This window comes from Pristis pectinata, chromosome 11 (genome assembly GCF_009764475.1).
Source record: "Pristis pectinata isolate sPriPec2 chromosome 11, sPriPec2.1.pri, whole genome shotgun sequence".
In the NCBI taxonomy this organism is placed as follows: domain Eukaryota; kingdom Metazoa; phylum Chordata; class Chondrichthyes; order Rhinopristiformes; family Pristidae; genus Pristis; species Pristis pectinata.
The window spans coordinates 44,668,323-44,686,709 of NC_067415.1; the positions used below are offsets into that span (position 1 = coordinate 44,668,323).

An 18,387-nucleotide genomic window follows, 5' to 3' on the forward strand; every position below is an offset into this window, starting at 1 on the left:
GAAGAATAATTTACATTTTAAAAGAAAGACTACAGACTTTTGTTGGTTACTTGTACATCTTCACTTACCGATGTACCGAATCTTTGAGGAAATTTGTTATATTTTGACGGATTGTTCCACCCGATATTTAATATTTTAATACTTATTACTCATAAATACCAGTTGATTTACTTAGACTACTTTGCACTTGTCCCACGTCACCAATCTTTCACCTGTATGTTCAGATTATGTATGCATATGTCTCACTCATTCTTGCACATCCATTCAACTCGAGCAACAATAGTAGACTGAAATAGAGAACAACAGGATCTTTTGGAGCTATTTTTTAAAGAAAAAGACGATTACTTAGAATTCACAATCCTTCCAGAGGAACTGGGAAAAAAAAAATGCAGAAAATCATGAAGTAAGCCACGGAGTAAGTTTAGGATCCTTCACTTTAACTTTGCATCCAAATTGAACCCCCACCCCCACTTCCCTCCCCCATGGACCTTGAGATACTATTAGCCTTTTCGACAAGCAACATATTTTGTTGCAGTCTAACTGCCCTATTCTGGCCAACCTCCATTATGTTTCTTTTCTACAATATATTGATTTCAAAATCTTTATCCTCATTTACAAACCCCTTTTTGCCCTTGCCCAACCCCACCTTTGGTAATTGTATTTACCCCTGTATTGTCAGTTTGATCCCTTCATTTTTCTTACTCTGTCATAATGTGCATCCCTCTGCCTTATTTTATTATATCTAGACCCACATACTAAAGGCACGCTTTCGCTTTTTATTTTGAACAGGCCTTGATAATTCTTCCAAATTCCGGCTAATTATTTGTGTTCTTTTGTTTAATGAAGGACCTTAAAGTATAAGTTTACACTTGTTGCAATTGTATTCCATCTGCAGTGAACCATCTGATAGAAATGATGTTGAACAGACTTGACCACTTCTACGTGATAGCTTCTGCCAGTACTGTTTGCCATGCATGCTTGCCCTGGGAATATGTACACAGCCTCCTTTATATAGCAAAACTACTGTATTTGTTATCTATCTCATCATAATTGCTTTCTGACTCAGAGGAGTATTACATCCTTGTACAACTGGAAAGATTAACTGATTGCATTTTTGTAATGTTTAATTAGATGAAATCTAGCTTTAATTTTGTCAATGATAAATGGGGTGATTTATTGTTTTCAGCAATTTGGGGAGAATTACCCTCTTACCCAATCGTTTGTTCTTTGTCCAGCAATGTGCTCAACCAAATTATGTCTCTGGGTAAACAAGTTAATAGCCTGGATTTTACTGGGAAATGCATGGGTTACACTTACGATTGCCAGCATTTCTAAGCAAAAATACTGATAAGTTTTAGGACTCCTGAGCAAACTCAAGTCCCAAACTTCCTGGCTTAGCACTACAAGCCATTTTGCAGCTCCACGCATTCACTGTTCTCCTTCATGCTGAACCTGTAAGTGGGGCTTGGGTAAGAGAGTAAAAAATGTGTTATATTTTTAGTTCTGTTTTGTGTAATCTTTGAAAATTATTTAAATATTTTAGTTTAAGTTTTTAAAAATAATTTTTAATTTTAATTATTTCTTTTAGTTTTTTCCATTGGTAAATATTTCTAAATACCAGAGACTGTCAGAAACACAATAAAAATGTTGATTATTATGGTAGCTAGCAAAGCTGGGAGTTGGCTTTGGCTGTCAATGATTTTCAGAGGAACTCTCAGCCACCCACAGCGGCATGATCATGCTGGATAGCAAGATTGGTCTGCTGATTATGGCCAAGGTAACTTCTGGGGCATAAAGCATGTGTACAGAGAATATAGGCAGTAGGTCTTGTCTCTGATATTCAGGCTGTATATCAGAATTTATAGGTAATTGGGGAATTCAAAAGAGCTAAATCTGGCAGACAATGTTTTCAACTCAAGAAATTAGGGTGAGAAAAATTTAGAAAATTACGACCAATTTTGTTTCACAATGGAGTGGGGGAGGTAGACTTTTGGGAAGTTCTTAAAATTCAGGAAGAAAAGTATCAAAGCAAAGAGTTCTGGGGTTAGAATTATACAATGATTCAAAACAGAAGAGTGTCATTTATCCATCATGACTGTCCTAGTAGAGTTGGAGTGAAGTCTGCCCAGGAATGCACTGGAATCCAGAGGATTAGAAGATTGCAGCAAGCCACCACAACTCCTTTAGCAACCTGGTATGCTTTCCACCCAGTCTTGATGAATTTCTTGAAGCATGGCCAACCTTTCTTGTAAGATCCGTTTTCACCCTATCCATTATCTGGCAGCATTCTTTGCCTTGTTAAAGACTTGATAGAAAGTGCTTATTAAGTATTCCAGCTTTGCCTTCTGCTTCTATGAGTAGATCACCTTTTTATCCTTCAAATCAGATATTGAACTGTAATTATCATTATTATTCTTGGTCAGAGGCCTTAAGGTTATTAAATGGCTTGATAGAGTTGACAGAGATGTTTTCACTTGTAAGGGTAACACAACTAGGAGCTATAAATATGTCACTAATAAATCCAACAGGGAATTCTGAAGAATCTTCAGCCAAGGAGTGGTAAGAATGTGGAACCCATTACCACTAGATAAGCTTCTTGCATTGACACATTTAAGGTATGGCTAGAGTAATAGACGTAGGAGAAAGGAAGAGAGGGATGAACTGATGATGTTAGATTGAGAGTGGGAGGATCCTGCAAGGACCTGTGAGACCAAATTGTGTGTTTCTGTGTTTTAAGCATTGTGTAAAGCAGTGTAGTTTGTCAGACATTGGTACTTCATGTACACTTTCTGGAATTGTAGTTTTGAGAGCATACATGGATTATGGCATTTGTTTTCCAGGTGCAAAGATGGCCTCAAGGGATTTACTTTCTCTGCACTCAAGTAAGTATAATACAAATTTTCTAAAATAATATTTACTTGTTTGTTACCTGTTTTACAGAGAGAGCAAGAAACATAACCCTAATTATCCATTGCACGAGTTGCAAAAGTAGACATCATGGACAGTTTTATAATTTGGCCTCGAGGCTCTCCTGGCCTGCTGATACCATACATTGAATCACGGCAAAATTTTTATTTCAAGGCATATGTACATGGTAGTTTTGTATTGGAGGAGACTGTTGTCCTTGCCAAAACTTTCCTTCTTAGTTGCAGCTAGCTGGTCTGAGTGCTGACTTAGAAAAGGGAAAACTCCTGCACACAATTATAATTATAATCACCATCTTTGAAGGAGAATTGGATGGATCTGTCTCAAAAAAAACTCCCAAGAAATAAGTTAGTGTGCAGTTCTAGACACCAGTGGGACTGGAACAAAATAGACCACTCAGCTCGGACTTGATTTTATTTTGATTGAGTTTCCGTAAGAATTAAATTTGCTGTGACATTCTTTGAGTACTATATGACAGTAAAGCAAAATAAAAATAGCTGTTGCCAAATAAACCTCACTAATTAACCTTTATGGAAGGATGGAGAGAGTTATAAATTGGAAACTAATTTCAATCTTAAAACAACATTTGATTCTATATTAAATTCTTTGGGGATTTTGGCAGGGAAATAATAGCTGTAAATAATCATTAAAATACACAAAAATTATGTATCCCTTGGAACAATAGTACTCATAAGCTGTTACAGTAAATCCATGACTCTGCATTCTGGTTCTTGGTTGATACTAATTTCACAAGTAGACCTGCACTAATGTAATTACTTCTTAAAATGGAGTTGGCTAGTAGCAGGCACAGTCATATTGTCAGTCACTTGTCCCAAGCAGAAAGATGTACGTTCTTAACGTTTGAACGCTGAAGTACAGGAGTTTGGCTCTGGTGCTTCTAATTTATTGAAATATATACCACTTTTGGCGCAAGGTCCAACCACAGCATGATAGATGTCATTAACCACAAATCTTAACATGATGTTTTTTAGTGAATTTTGAGTAAAAAAAAGTTTTTAGGTGGTCTAGTTCAATTTTTAGATTATCACTATTCATTTATATCTTTTTTTTCTATGCCTTTTTAATTTTATTTTCTTCTTCCCTTCCACACACTGGAAGTACTGATTCATGCTGAGAGAAAATCCTGAACCTGCCAACAATTCTCCTATACCTCAAACAAATGGTTCTCCACTTGTAAGGCTTGGCATTGAATGTGGAAAAATTATTCACTCCTCAGAATTAGATTTATTGTCATTGACTTAAATGACATGAAATTTGTTGTTTTGTGGCAGCAGTACAGTGCAAATACATAAAATTACTATAAATTGCAAAAGTAAATAAATAGGGCAAATAAAAAGGAATAACGTTCATGGACCATTCAGAAATCTGATGGCGAGGGGAAGAAGCTATTTCTAAATCGTTGAGTGTTGGATTGTTCAATGTTCAGTTTCCATTGGCTCATTAGGTAGTAATCTAGAGCTGGAAATTTGTATGATTGCATCCTTGGCTTAGCTTAGAAGTGTCAAAATGAAAACTAATATCTCAGCTGCCACCCTGACTAAGATAAGCTAATTGAAGAAGTCCTTTAATGTCTGGTACAAGTGTAGGTACATTTGTCTGTAAATTTAATTGAAGTTTTAGACTTAAATTTTGGAAGTAAATCACTGTTATTTTCTGATTTTTATTTTATAATGAATGCAATCATTCGATAAGTTTAAAAACTAAAGCTATTTAAAAATATATAATGCTGTTTGATTGCATCTTACTTCATGTTTATATAATTAATTCCTATCTGTTAGATTTATTGTTGGAAAGGAAGAAATTCCAACACATTCAGTTGCGGAACACCGGAATCCCAGTTCAACCAGTAGCTACGTCACTGAGCACCAGGTACTCGAAGATCGAACGAAGGAAACCAAGAAATCTTTGATAGCATTGACTAGACAACTTATCGACAGAATGTAAGGAAATATTTTAATTTCTATTCAGGTTTTTTTTGAGATGTTCTTCTGTTGACTAACAGCTTTGCACTGCAATAGATTAAACAAAAAACAAGATTAGGCACTATCTCTATAATCAATTGCCAAACGTTAGGTTTCATATTCTGAAAACAAACGACTCCAGAATGCGAAGTGAGAACCGAAGATGTGACCATTTATTTGACTGCATTGATGCATTGGGTACCTGAACAAATCGGAGCAAGTTTCGGATTGCATCAATAATTGTGTCCTCTGTGAGGATAATATGATTTATTTTAGCCCATGTGCATGTCTATATACCAAACTATCTTGCTGTCATGTTGAGAGAAACCCAGTGTATAACATTTAGAATTACTCTTTTTTTAAAAATTTTAGATGGAGTTGCATTGGCTTAAGAGACATTTTGCACTTTGGTTCTTATTGTCTAGTCAAATGGGCTATTTGCAATGTTTTTTTGATGAGCTATTTGATGTACTTAAGTTTTTAATAATTAAAGCAATGAGCATTCTCTGAAAAACCATGATTTTTTAATTCACATTTTGACAAAGCAATTTCCGCTCTCATTTTTTGGAGGAGGAAAGGGGTTAAGAATGGAAGAAAAATGCAAGTGGTTCAAAACAACAATAGGAGAAAAGCAAGCCACATTGTGAAATCACAGTGAGCTGAAATATTTAAATAGCCCATGGTTACTAGGCCTTTCACTCTAATAATTTGATTAATAACAGAAACTTTATATTTGTTTTGATAAGCAAAAGAAATGTGTTTTCTTAAAGAATATTCATTTATCATATTTAATAAAATGTCATTGGTATGTTATTTATTGAGTAGGGATATTAAGTGGAAAATTGACAAGAACCTTGAAAATAGCTCGGTGAGAAACGCGTAATTTGAGATAAATTTATGATTGTTGCACTGAATCTTTAAATTGCAAGGTAAGACAGGGCTTGCATGGTCAGTCATGTCAAAGCATCTGCCAGGAGGCAAGTTAGTGAGTTCTCGGAAACTGTTATTGCCTGAGAAAGCAAGTGCCTATTGACCAACAATCGCTGTCATAAATTGTAAAATAAAACACTGAAGATGCTGGTAAACCTGAAATTAAAACAGAGAATGCTGAGAGTACTTAGCAGGACAGGTATCATCTGACGAGAGTGAAACTGGAGACCAACATGATAATGCCAGAAGCAGCTAAGATGATCTTATAGTAGTTGACAATGGGATAACATTCTCTATCCTTAACTACAGCTGTCCTAACTTTTTTTTTAAACAGTTTTATGAGGTTACTGACAGATGTATGGATAAAGTTAACAAGGGTATTTTTTTGGGAGCATAGAAAATTTCAACAGATCAGGCAAGGGCTGTTTTTCTTCTTGAACTACTTTGAACTCAAACTAGAACACCAGCTTTCCAAGTGTCAAAGGTTTATATCTTTCTCATTCAAATCTGTCATCATTACATCCCTGCTTTTGTGACAGATTTTTATTTCTGTCATCTTATATTTTCATGTACCCACTAACACCTACACTATAAGGGTAAATTACTTCCCATTATAATCAGTTTTGATGATTTATTCCAGTAACAGCTTTTCATGGGCAGACACAACATTGTCTCAAATTCCAAAAATATACCATCAACCAGAGAATTCTTTTCAAGAGCTAAAGGGTCAGGGTTGCTGAATGTCCTTCCACATGTATTTTTAATTTGTGGCCAGTTTGTTTCTTGTTCAGGTGAAGGATGGTTGCCTTAGAGGAAAAGTAACTCTCCATTGTGGATTTTCAGTATCAGCTTGGTCCTCCAATATTATTCGGGGTCATTTACTGGGTAATTTAGATCAAAGAATATACCTTAAACTCTACCTTGGAGCACATCATCTTTGTTGCAAATTTCTTCATGTTGTATATGATTTTGATTCCATACATGAATGAAATTCACGATTTAGTGAAACAAAAGGCTGCAGCAAGTACTGGCAGATTTGTATTGTGCACCACACCCTTAAGAAAGCAAATTACGAATCTCCAAGCTCACTTCACATCATTTGGCCTGGATTTGAACCCAAGTCTTAAATGCAAAAGGGAAATAGTCAAGTATTTTGGGCCCCAAGCCTGCTTTTTCCCAAAGTTGTTTTAGTTAGCAATTGCGGAAGTGGGTTGACCACAGGGAGACTAATTTTGCTTGAGGCAGGAAGAGCAAATACAATATACTTGTTACCAGAGTAGCAATCTTGTACAGGTTTAGTAACTGCATGCCTCTGTTACTAAAATATTCAAGATTCAAATAAAGTAAGGGGATGTGTGGTAATATCAGATTTAATTCCTGCTTTATGCAGTTCCCCATCTGGAGACCTGTTATCAAGAATAAAGACTATGGAGAGGAGCAGGGAAAAAAGGAATAAAACAGCAAAATTATAGTTCCTCTTTCCACTCCCTGCAGTAGCCTGGTAACAGCAAAAGAGTGATTTGAAATGGAAAGAAACTTGAATAAATAGGGGAAAATTACCAAAAACAAATCTTTATGAGACAAAACTGTGCAAGAAAATTTGACATTCAAGCTAAGGAATACATATATTAAATTTTTGCCTGAGCCCTGCATTAAAGCAAGTCTAGTGTATCGGTGCTTAGCATATCATCGATCCCTCAGTTTGTTGCGCTATGTTTAGCTTAAGGACTTTATCAAGATCGAATAGATGATGTATACATTATTGAAAAATGATTTTTGTTGTTAATTTTGCCTTTTGCTTTGTCATTTTACCCAGTTATGTACATGATGTTTAAAACCTGGTAAAACTCATTGAAAATGAAATTAAATTTCCAGTTCTGACACTACAGTTGTAATCACTCAGATCCCCTCCAGTATTTTAAATGTTCAACCTGGTTTCTCATATGTCTAAAATGTCAGCTATCATTAATTTAATCAACTAAGAACATTTGGAATCATAAGAAATTTAGAGTCATAGTCATTCAGTGCACAGTGCGAAAGGTTGTCTACTTTTTGTTAAGGGGGTGACATGGAGAGGCTAAGTAATTAACTTGCATGCCTCCCAATGTGAGGCTGTTCTTGTAAAACCATGTTGTTCCAAGAGCGCCCAACAATAGCCTTTCAATAGACAATAGGAGCAGAAGTAGACCATTTGGCCCTTCGAGTCTGCACCGCCATTTTGAGATCATGGCTGATCCTCAACAATCAATATCCTGTTCCTGCCTTGTCCCCATATCCCTTGATTCCCCTATCTATAAGAAACCTATCTAGCTCCTTCTTGAAAGTGCCCAGAGAATTGGCCTCCACTGCCCTCTGAGGCAGTGCATTCCACAAATTCACAACCTTCTGGGAGAAGAAGTTTTTCCTCACCTCTGCCCTAAATGGCCTAGCCCTTATTCTTAAATCATGCCCCCTGGTCCTGGACTTCCCCAACATCTGGAACATATTTCCTGTCTCTATCTTGTCCAATCCCTTAATAATCCTGCATGTTTCAGTCAGATCCCCTCTCAATCTTCTCAGTTCCAGCGTGTACAATCCCAGTCTCTCCAACCTCTCAGCATAAGACAGTCCCGACATCCCCAGAATTAACCTCGTAAACCTACGCTGCACGCCCTCTATAGCCAGGATATCCTTCTTTAACCCTGGAGACCAAAACTGTACACAATACTCCAGGAGTGGTCTCACCAGGGACCTGTACAAATGCAAAATAATCTCTTTGCTTTTGTACTCAATTCCCCTTGTAATACAGGCCAACATTCCATTAGCCTTCATCACTGCCTGCTGCACTTGCTCATACACTTCCAGTGACTGATGAACAAGGACTCCTAGATCCCTTTGTATTTCCCCCTTACCTAACTCCACACCATTCAGATAATAATCCGCCTTCCTGTTCCTGCTCCCAAAGTGGATAACCTCACACTTATCCACATTAAACTTCATCTGCCAAGTATCTGCCCACTTACCCAACCTATCCAAATCACCTTGAATTCTCCTAACTTCCTCTACACATGTCGCACTGCCACCCAACTTTGTATCATCAGCAAACTTGCTAATGTTATTCACAATGCCTCCATCTAAATCATCAACATAGATCGTAAACAGCTGCGGTCCCAGCACCGAGCCCTGTGGCACCCCACTAGTCACGGCCTGCCATTCTGAGAAACATCCATTCACCCCTACCCTTTGTTTCCTATCTGCCAACCAGTTTTCTATCCATGTTAATACCCGCCCCCCAATTCCATTAGCCCTAATTTTACCCACCAATCTCCTGTGCGGCACTTTATCAAATGCCTTCTGAAAGTCGAGGTATACAACATCCACTGAATCTCCCTCGTCTATTTTCCTGGTTACATCCTCAAAAAAACTCCAGTAGATTAGTCAAGCATGATTTGCCCTTGGTAAATCCATGCTGACTCGACCCAATCCTATCATTGCTATCCAAATATGCCGCTGTTTCCTGGGACAAAGTGGTCCAAGTCCCCTGTGGTGAATATCTTGTGTTTATTTAGCTTTACCAACAAAAATACATACAACAGTCAGTCAGTGTGTACACAACGGGTGAACCATGTGGCTGATATGGTTGTTGCAACCCAGTGCTGAACTAGACCAGCACACAGTCATATGTGGCTTGATTTGTGTTTTCCAATAGCTGTTATTATTGAAGACTCCACATATGGAAGATGGCTAGCCTTGACCAGTCTGACACCTATTCAGTGGGCAGCCTAAAGGCTATGTGATAAGAATTTGTTTAATGATGATGGCAAGTTCCATTCCCCATGACAGAAGGTCCCTGTCATGAAGTCATGGAGTTGCACAGAGGGGCGTCATATAGCAAACTTGCAAAGGTGGATTTGAGTGATTGTAATCCAGTGGTAGGCCGGAGTAGGACTGGGTCCTCTTCAGCAACTTGCAAATTGCATTCAACAAAATATTCTGGAGGGATTCAGTGGATTGAGCTGCATCTATGGTGGGAAATGAATTATTGAAGTTTCAGTTCAAGACCCTGCATCAGGAAAATGCAAATTGCATTTTCTCATTAGATACGAGTTGGTGATATTGGAGAGAGAGGAATGTAATATGCACATAAAAATGCAATATGCACATCAAATATGCAAATTGCATTTTCTCATTTGATTTGAATTGGTGGAGATGGTTGGTGGAAGAGGAGTGCAATATGCACAATGTTGTTCAAGATTGAAAGCTTTGGTACAGGGGTTAATTAAAGAGTTCTTGTGATGATGTGCATCATCAAATGTAGCCACAAATTGCGACTCGTACAAAATGACTCCTTACAGACTGCTCCACAGTGTTTTATTTCAGAATATAAAACAGCAAGAGCACGTCTCTATTGGGTTGAGGTTCTTGGAACTCAGTATAACCAAGATAGCTTTTTGCAGAGATTGTTCAGCGTCTTGATTTCCATTGGTTCCTACTTGAACTGTTTATGACAACTTATTATTCAGCTCATGATCATGCCTCAGCCTCTTGACCATTGACGTAGATGTTCAGCTCCAAGGTGATATCAGCATTTTGTAGGTGGAAAGCAATGGAAGTTGTCTTAAAGGTACTTGGTTGGAGTTATTGTGTCTTGCAGTAATTAACCTGCTCTCTTATTTTACTGTTTGGAATGTGTTATCGTTCAGAGAAAGTTCAAGCTTCGGTGGATATTGCTGGCATAATGAGTTCCTCCAACCAGGTGTGTTGTAAGTTGTTGGCAAGTAGAGCTTGGATTAATCACACATTCCTGAGACATCCTACCAGTCCATCTGCAATAGAGATCCAATTCAGTATTCAGCTAATTTCTACCTTTTTTCCAGGTTTATGCTGAATATTTACATTGTACTTAAGAAGCCATTAAACCCCATCTATTCTACTATTTAGTGTAAACATGGCTGATCTGAGCTTAAATCTGTAAACATGCCTTTGCTCTATATTCCCAACTAACAGAAATAATTCTCATCTACCTTGATTAAAGACTGTTAGGTAGCATTGTTGCAATATGTAGCCCTCACACACACAGCAGAGAGGTAGAATATCCACTTTTTTTGAGCCAATCAAGCAGTACTTGCCCATCACATTTACCTGTTCTGAACCAGCTGGGACTTACCTGTCAAATTTGGGTGACATAACAGTTTTTAAATGCATCTAAATGGCTGTAGGTAAAATATTAAACTTTTTGAAAAATAAATAATTGAACACATATAGTTAAAATGAAGTTAGTTTTTTTTTTATCCTAATCTCCATTTTGGGAATCCCCATTCTAATGAATGGCGACTCTGCTGTGCCAAGTTTAGAATAGAATAGAATCAGAGAGGTGGATTCACCAGCATAAAGCTGGGGACTTGTAACATCTGTTACCCAGCATGTTTCACATTTATGGTAAGTCCGGATCTTACCTGGGAGTAGCTATCTTTATGCTGATGGTTCGCAACCACTGAGCACAGCCAGTAAGACTTAGAACGTAGAACGTTACAGCACAGTACTGGCCCTTCATTTTATAGATACATTTTATTCCTGCTCTAAGATGTATCTAACCTTTCCCTTCCATATACCCCTCCATTTTTCTATCATTCATGTGGCTATCTAAGAATCTCTTAAATGTCCCTAATGTATCTGCTTCCACTACCTCCACCATTCTCTGTGTAAAACAAAACTTACCTCTGACATCCCCCCTATACCTTCCTCCAATCACCTTAAAAATTATGGCCCCTCGTGTGAGCCATTTTTGCCCTGGGGAAAAGTCTCTGACTGTCCACTCACTCTATTGCCTCTTATCATCTTGCACACCTCTATCAAGTCACCTCTCATCCTCCTTCGCTCCAAAGAGAAAAGCCCCAGCTCACTCAACCTATCCTCATAAGACATGGTCTCCAATCCAGGCAGTATCCTGGTAAATCTCCTCTGAACCCTCTCTAAAGCTTCCACATCCTTCCTATAATGAGGCGACCAGAACTGAACACAATACTCCAAGTGTGGTCCAACCAGAGTTTTATAGAGCTGCAACATTACCTGGCAACTCTTGAACTCAATACCCCAACTAATGAAGGCCAACGTACCATGCCTTCTTAACAACCCTATTAACCTGTGCGATAACCTTGAGGGATCTATGGACATGGACCCAAGCTTCCTCTGTTCCTCCACACTGCAAAGAGTCCTGCCATTAACCTTGTATTCTGCCTTCAAATTCAATCTTCCAAAGTGTTTCACTTCACACTTTTCCAGGTTGAACACCATCTGCCACTTCTCGGCCCAGGTCTGCATACTATCAATGTCCTGTTGTAACCTACAGCAACCTTCCACACTATCCACAACACCACCACCTTTGTGTCATCTGCAAACTTACTAACCCACCCTTCCACATCCTCATCCAAGTCAGTTATAAAAATCACAAAGAGCAAGGGTCACAGCACAGATCCCTGCAGAACACCACTGGTCACCGACCTCCAGTCAGAATATACTCCATCTATAACCACCCTCTGTCTTCTATGGGCGAGCCAATTTTGAATCTACACAGCCAAGTTTCCCTGGATCCCATGCTTCCTGACTTTCTGAATGAGCCTTCCATGAGGAACATATTCAAATGCCTTACTAAAATCCATGTACACCACATCCACTGCTCGACCTTCATCAATGTGCTTTGTAACATGCTCAAAGAATTCAATCAGGCTTGTGAGGCACGACCTGCCCCTCACAAAGCCATGCTGACTGTCCCTAATCAGCCTACCATAGCCTACTCTCCCAAATGCTCATAAATCCTGTCTCTGAGAATCTTCTCCAGTAATTTGCCTACCACTGAAGTAAGACTCACTGGCCTGTAATTCCCAGGTTGTCCCTGCTCCCTTTCTTGAACAAAGGAACAACATTTGCCAACCTCCAATCATCTGGCACTACTCCTGTGGCGAGTGAGGACACAAAGATTGTCACCAAAGGCGCAGTAATCTCTTCCCTCGCTTCCCATAATAACCTTGGATATATCCCATCTGGCCCCAGTGACTTATCTGTCCTAAAGTTCCAGCACATCCTTTTTCCTCACGTTGACATGCCCTAGCGTATCAGCCTGTTGTAAGCCATCCCCACAAACGTCAAGGTCTCTCTCTCTGGTGGGTACTGAAGCAAAGTATTCATTAAGGACCTCCCCTACCTCTTCCGACTCCAGGCACGTTTCCTCTTCTATCTCTGATTGGTCCTACCCTCACTCTAGTCATCCTCCTATTCTTCACATACGTGTAGAATGCCTTGGGGTTTTCCTTAATTCTACTTGCCAAGGCCTTCTCGTGCCCCCTTCTAGCTCTCCTAAGTCCATTCTTCAGCTTCCTCCTAACTATCTTGTAACTTTCTAGGGTCCTGTCTGACCCTTGCTTTGTAAACGGTAGGTAAACTTTCTATCTCTTGACAAGATGTTCTAGGTCTCTTGTCAACCATGGCTCCTTCACTCTCCCACCCTTTCCCTGCCTCAGTGGGACAAACCTATCCAGAACCCCATGCAAGTACTCATTGAACAACCTCCACATTTCTGTTGTGCATTTCCCCAAGAACACCTGTTTGCAATTTATGCTCCCAAGGTCCTGCCTAATAGCATCATAATTCCCCCTCTCCCAATTAAATACTTTCCCATATTGTCTGCTCCTATCCCTCTCCAAGGCTATGGTAAAAGTCAAGGAGTTATGGTCACTGTCTCCAAAATGCTCTCCCACCAAGAGATCCGAAACCTGATCAGGCTCATTGCCTAGTACCAGGTCCAGTATGGCCTCTCCTCTAGTCAGCCTGTCCACGTACTGTGACAGGAATCCTTCCTGGACACACCTAACAAACTCTGCCCCATCTATCCCCTTCACGCTAAGGAGGTGCCAGTCAATATTAGGGAAGTTGAAATCACCCATGACAACAACCCTGTTTGCAGTTCTCCAAAATCTGCCTCCCGATCTGCTCCTCAGCATCTCTGCTGCTATTGGGGGGCTCTGTAGAATACTCCCAATAGAGTGATCACTCCCTCCCTGTTTCTGACTTCCACCCACACTGACTCAGTAGATGATCCCTCCAGGACATCCTCCCTTTCTGCAGCTGTGACACTGTCCCTGATCAGCAAAGCCACTCCCCCACTTCATTGACCTCCGTCCCCGTTCCTTTCGAAACATCTAAACCCCAGAATATCAGACAGCCATTCCTGCCCTTGTGACAGCCAAGTCCCTGTAATGGCAATAATGTCGTATTCCATGTACTTGCCCATGCTCTAAGTTCATCACCCTTGTTCCTGATACTTCTCGCATTAAAGTAGACACACTTCAGCCCATCCAACTGACTGCAATTTTGCTGTAATGAGACTTCATGGGAGATGGAAGAGCAGATATGTAGACAAATCACAGAAAGGTGCAACAGCAATAAGATTATAGTAGTGGGGGATTTTAACCTCCTCAATACTGTGATTGCCTTGGTGCAAGGGACTTGCATAGGGTGGAATTTGTGAAGTGCGTCCAGGAGGGTTTTTCTGAGTCGATAAACATATGCTAAGGACGTGGCTGTAGGAAGGAGGTGGTTGCACTGGAGACCATGCAAAGGAGGTTCACCAGGATGTTGCCTGGATTGCAGCATTTCAGTTATGAAAGGGCTTAGATAGGCTGGATTTTTTTCCTTGGAGTAGAGGAGGCTGAGGGGTGACCTGATAATACAAAGTTATGAGGGAGTTAGGCAGTGTAGATAGTAAGACTTTTTTCCCCATGATGGGGTTGAGTAAATTGAAGGCAGAGGTATAAGGTGAGAGGTAGGAGATTTAGTGGGGTTCTGAGGGAGAAATTTTTCACATGGAGAGTGGTTGGAATCTGGAACACGCTGCCTGAGGAGATGGTGGAGGCAGGGACTTTAACAATATTTAAGGAACATCTAGACGGGCACTTGATTCACCAAGGCATAGAATGTTTTGGACCAAATGAGGGTAAGAGGGGTTAGAAAAGATAAGTAAAATGGTTGGCGTAGACATGGTGGGCTGAAGAGGCTGTTTCTGTGCTCTACAACTGTGACCCTACAAAAGGAAAATGTACGTCTAAGAGTTGCACATTCTGATAGCTCTTATTGACCCAGAGTGACCTATGAAGAAGTCTGGGGAAGATGGATTTATTTAAAGAAGACTTGCATTTATTGGGCCATCACGGTTACACTGCAGGGAGGGCAGTTGTCCCGGGTTTGATTCTATCCTCTGAGGCTGTCTGTGTGGGGTTTGCATGTTGTTCTCTGTAATTGCATGCTTTTCACCCAAGTGCTTCAGTTTCTTCCCACATGTGTTGGTTGTTATGTCAATTAGCTATTGTAATTTATCTCTAGTGTAGGTTGCTGATGTGCCAACTGGGGGATGTTTTAAGCAAACATGATGGAATACAGGGAAATAAATGTGGAAATGGGACAGTTCTGAGAACTGGCATAGACTTGATAGGTCGATTGGCCTTTTTAAGTCATAAGGAAATATAATAAAATTAATATAATAATATATAATTATTACCACTTTCAGGGCAATCCATAGTGCCTTGCAAAGGATTAGATAATTATGGAATTGCAATTATGTTGGAGGCATAACAGGCAGCAAGAAACAATCCAATAATAACAAGAGAATCTACCTTTTGATGTTGATTAAGAGATGAATATTATGCCGTGCAGTGGGCGGGGAGTTGGGGGGAGAAAGGATACCTTCTCTGATCATTTGCAAAATACTGATTGGCAAACAAGACCTCAGTTTAACATAAAACAAAAAACAAAATGCTGGAAATGTTCAGCAGGTCAAGCACGATCTGTGGACAGAGTTAACATTTCTTGTTGAAGACCCTTCATCAGAATATCTTTGGTCAGGTTGACATCTCATCCAACATCCATCCTCCAATATTCTGTACTAAAGAGACTGCATGTTTATTTTCTTGATTTGGCCTTAACTGAGTTTTAAGTACACATTGTGCTGAGCTTAATGTCATCAATATGTTAACTGTACTTTCATCACCTCTTCAAGTGACTTTTCCAATATCCTTACTGCTTTCTCATTCTGATTTCTTCATTAACTCTAAATTATTGTTATGTGATAAATTTCTGAAAAAGCTATCTATATTTATCTCAGCTATCTATATTTATGTTGACCTAAATGGCACCAATTTACCAATGTATTGATTTAAAATGTCACATATCCATTTTCATGTCCCATCACAACCTTGCATAATACCTTTTGCAACCTTTTCAGGAGCCTTGTATCCGTTCCTGCATTTTTTGGTCTTTCAGATTTGTCTTCTCTGCATCCTGTTTCTCCAGTTACTGATGGGGTCAAAATATTCAGTCACCTTAGCCTTACCAAATGAGGCTCCCATCTTGAAGACAACTGCAGAGCTAATTTTACTTTGAGAGGTACAATGGTTGTGGAACCAGTGAAGCACTCCAGCCCATTGGTAACACAGACCCGAAGCAATTTGAATCCTGATCTAACTTGCCTGCAGCCAGAAAATTGATATTCTTGGTCTTCCTGCATCAATGAAACTTTTCTGGAAAGCTTTGGCTATTTTCAAAAGCTCATTGCTGGATCATCAGGTTGCAATGCAGCATTACTGTCTAATTCTGCTCATTTTTTTTTAATATATATTAGTGGAAGGTAAAGTAAGGTCATGAATGGCATTACAGTATGCTAAAGAGTGCCTTCCATGAGGCATATAATACTAGCTTGTTGATACAGCTGTATGAAAAAACCTATGGCTTTGACAATGGGGTTGAAAACATGACATCATTTTGCATAGTGAAGCTTGAGATCTTTTAGTTGAAGTTTAAACAAAATCTGAATGTGCTGCTTATAACCTGATGTATGACCTAATATTTTGCTTCCCTGATTTAATGCACTTAATTTATTATTGCTGTCAGTTGAAAGTCAGCTGGTACAGTGTTTCTTGTTCACTTTATTTTATGAGGTGTATTAAATTGTCATGTATTTAATAACCAACCATGAATAATGAGCACAATGCATGTCTGATGTGGAGTGCAGAGTGCGTATTGACCCCGCAGCGGTATTTCATCACATCAAAACTGTGTCTAAAACTGTAGGTCCTTCAGTTGTATATGGTCAGTGATATAGTACACTGACCTACCAAAAGAAAAAAAAATAAGCTCTTGTTTTATCTTTTATTATTTTTATGTTTGAGACTTGTCTCAAAAATGGCATTATTAAAATGGAAGGAACAGATATTAAATTGATTTTTTCTGTTCAGTTGCAAACGTGGCCCAAGACACAGATGTTGTAAGCATTATGAAGACAACTGCATTTCCTACTGTGTTAAAGTGAGTAGTTGTTTTCCAGTAAAATCAGCAGTGGTTTATTAGTTTGCATATCGTGGACATTTTGCAATCAACTAAGTTCATAATGTGGTGCCTACAGCTTCGACTGAAAATGAAGATATGTGTGTCTAAAATCAGAAACACTGGGAGAATAGGAATTCAACATGGGATTTAATTGTTTTAAACTCTTGGCTGTCATCCAAGATTTTCCTATTTGAGAAATTATTTCAATCTGTTAGCTTCCAGTACAGTATTTCTGTTTTTTTATACAAAGTCAATTTATATATTTTAAAGTACTATTTGAGGAGAGTCACTTTTAACTTCACCCTGGATGCCATATTTTAAGGTGCTTTTTATTCCTGCTGAACTTTTAAACAAATATTAATGACATATTTAGAATATGGGCCTTATAGCACCATATTTGTCTGCAATACTATATTCTGTACCAATGAGAACTCAAAGGAAAGATGTTAACTTTGAGTTCTACAGTTTTCCTACTAACTCCTCTGAGCATCTAACCTGCTAATGAACACAGCAATTCTGGGATTTTGGATTACGCATGTGTGGCCTGCAGGTGGCACAAGCCACTTGTTTAGAAGCAGGCCTCAACAGCACTTGTGAGCCTGCCTTAGTATTATTTAAAGGGGAGTCTAGAACTGTAAACACACTTAAGGAAGGTTCCCTTTAAGTGGTATATTTATTGTGACAGTCCTCTTCTTGTGTGTTGGAGGATGAGTGGGGTTGGGGGGGGGGGGCAGGGGGGGTGATGGTGGTGTTGGTTTGGCTGGCAGGCAGGAGGCCTCCCAACTTGCAACCTTCATGTAAACCAGTCACGGCATTCGATTCCATCTCACCCAGACCACTGATCTCCCATTTGATCTCCACACCTGTAAACTCCCAACCTCAAAACATCTCTCTCATAATAATCCTTGGCAATTGACCCAAGCCCTGATTTTTCTCTACCTGTCAACTCCCACCCTGATCCTCCTGCTGCTGCCTCAGTCTCTCTCTTGTGCAGCACTCCACACCCATCCCTCCCTACCCTTGCCTGATTTCCTGTATGTGCTCCAGAATGGCTGAGCCTTTCAGTATGAAGACACAATAGAAGCAAAAAAATACGAGTATATCACCCGGTCCTTCAAACATGCCCTACTATTCAATATGAATTATTGGTGATCTGCCACAGGCCTCAACCTTCTCTTCTATGCCAGTTCTGCATAGC

At 39.4% G+C, this 18,387-nt stretch overlaps 1 protein-coding gene across 1 annotated transcript in view; it reads left to right on the top strand.

Annotated features, from left to right (window-relative positions):
• The window catches only part of tmem135 (transmembrane protein 135), a 307,781-nt gene that overhangs the window by 269,816 nt on the left and 19,578 nt on the right, over positions 1 to 18,387 (top strand). The window contains exons 7-9 of the mRNA XM_052026561.1: positions 2,841 to 2,882; positions 4,725 to 4,886; positions 17,099 to 17,168. Of these exons, the coding sequence (XP_051882521.1) occupies positions 2,841 to 2,882; positions 4,725 to 4,886; positions 17,099 to 17,168 (274 nt within the window). The remainder of the gene's footprint in view (positions 1 to 2,840; positions 2,883 to 4,724; positions 4,887 to 17,098; positions 17,169 to 18,387) is intronic.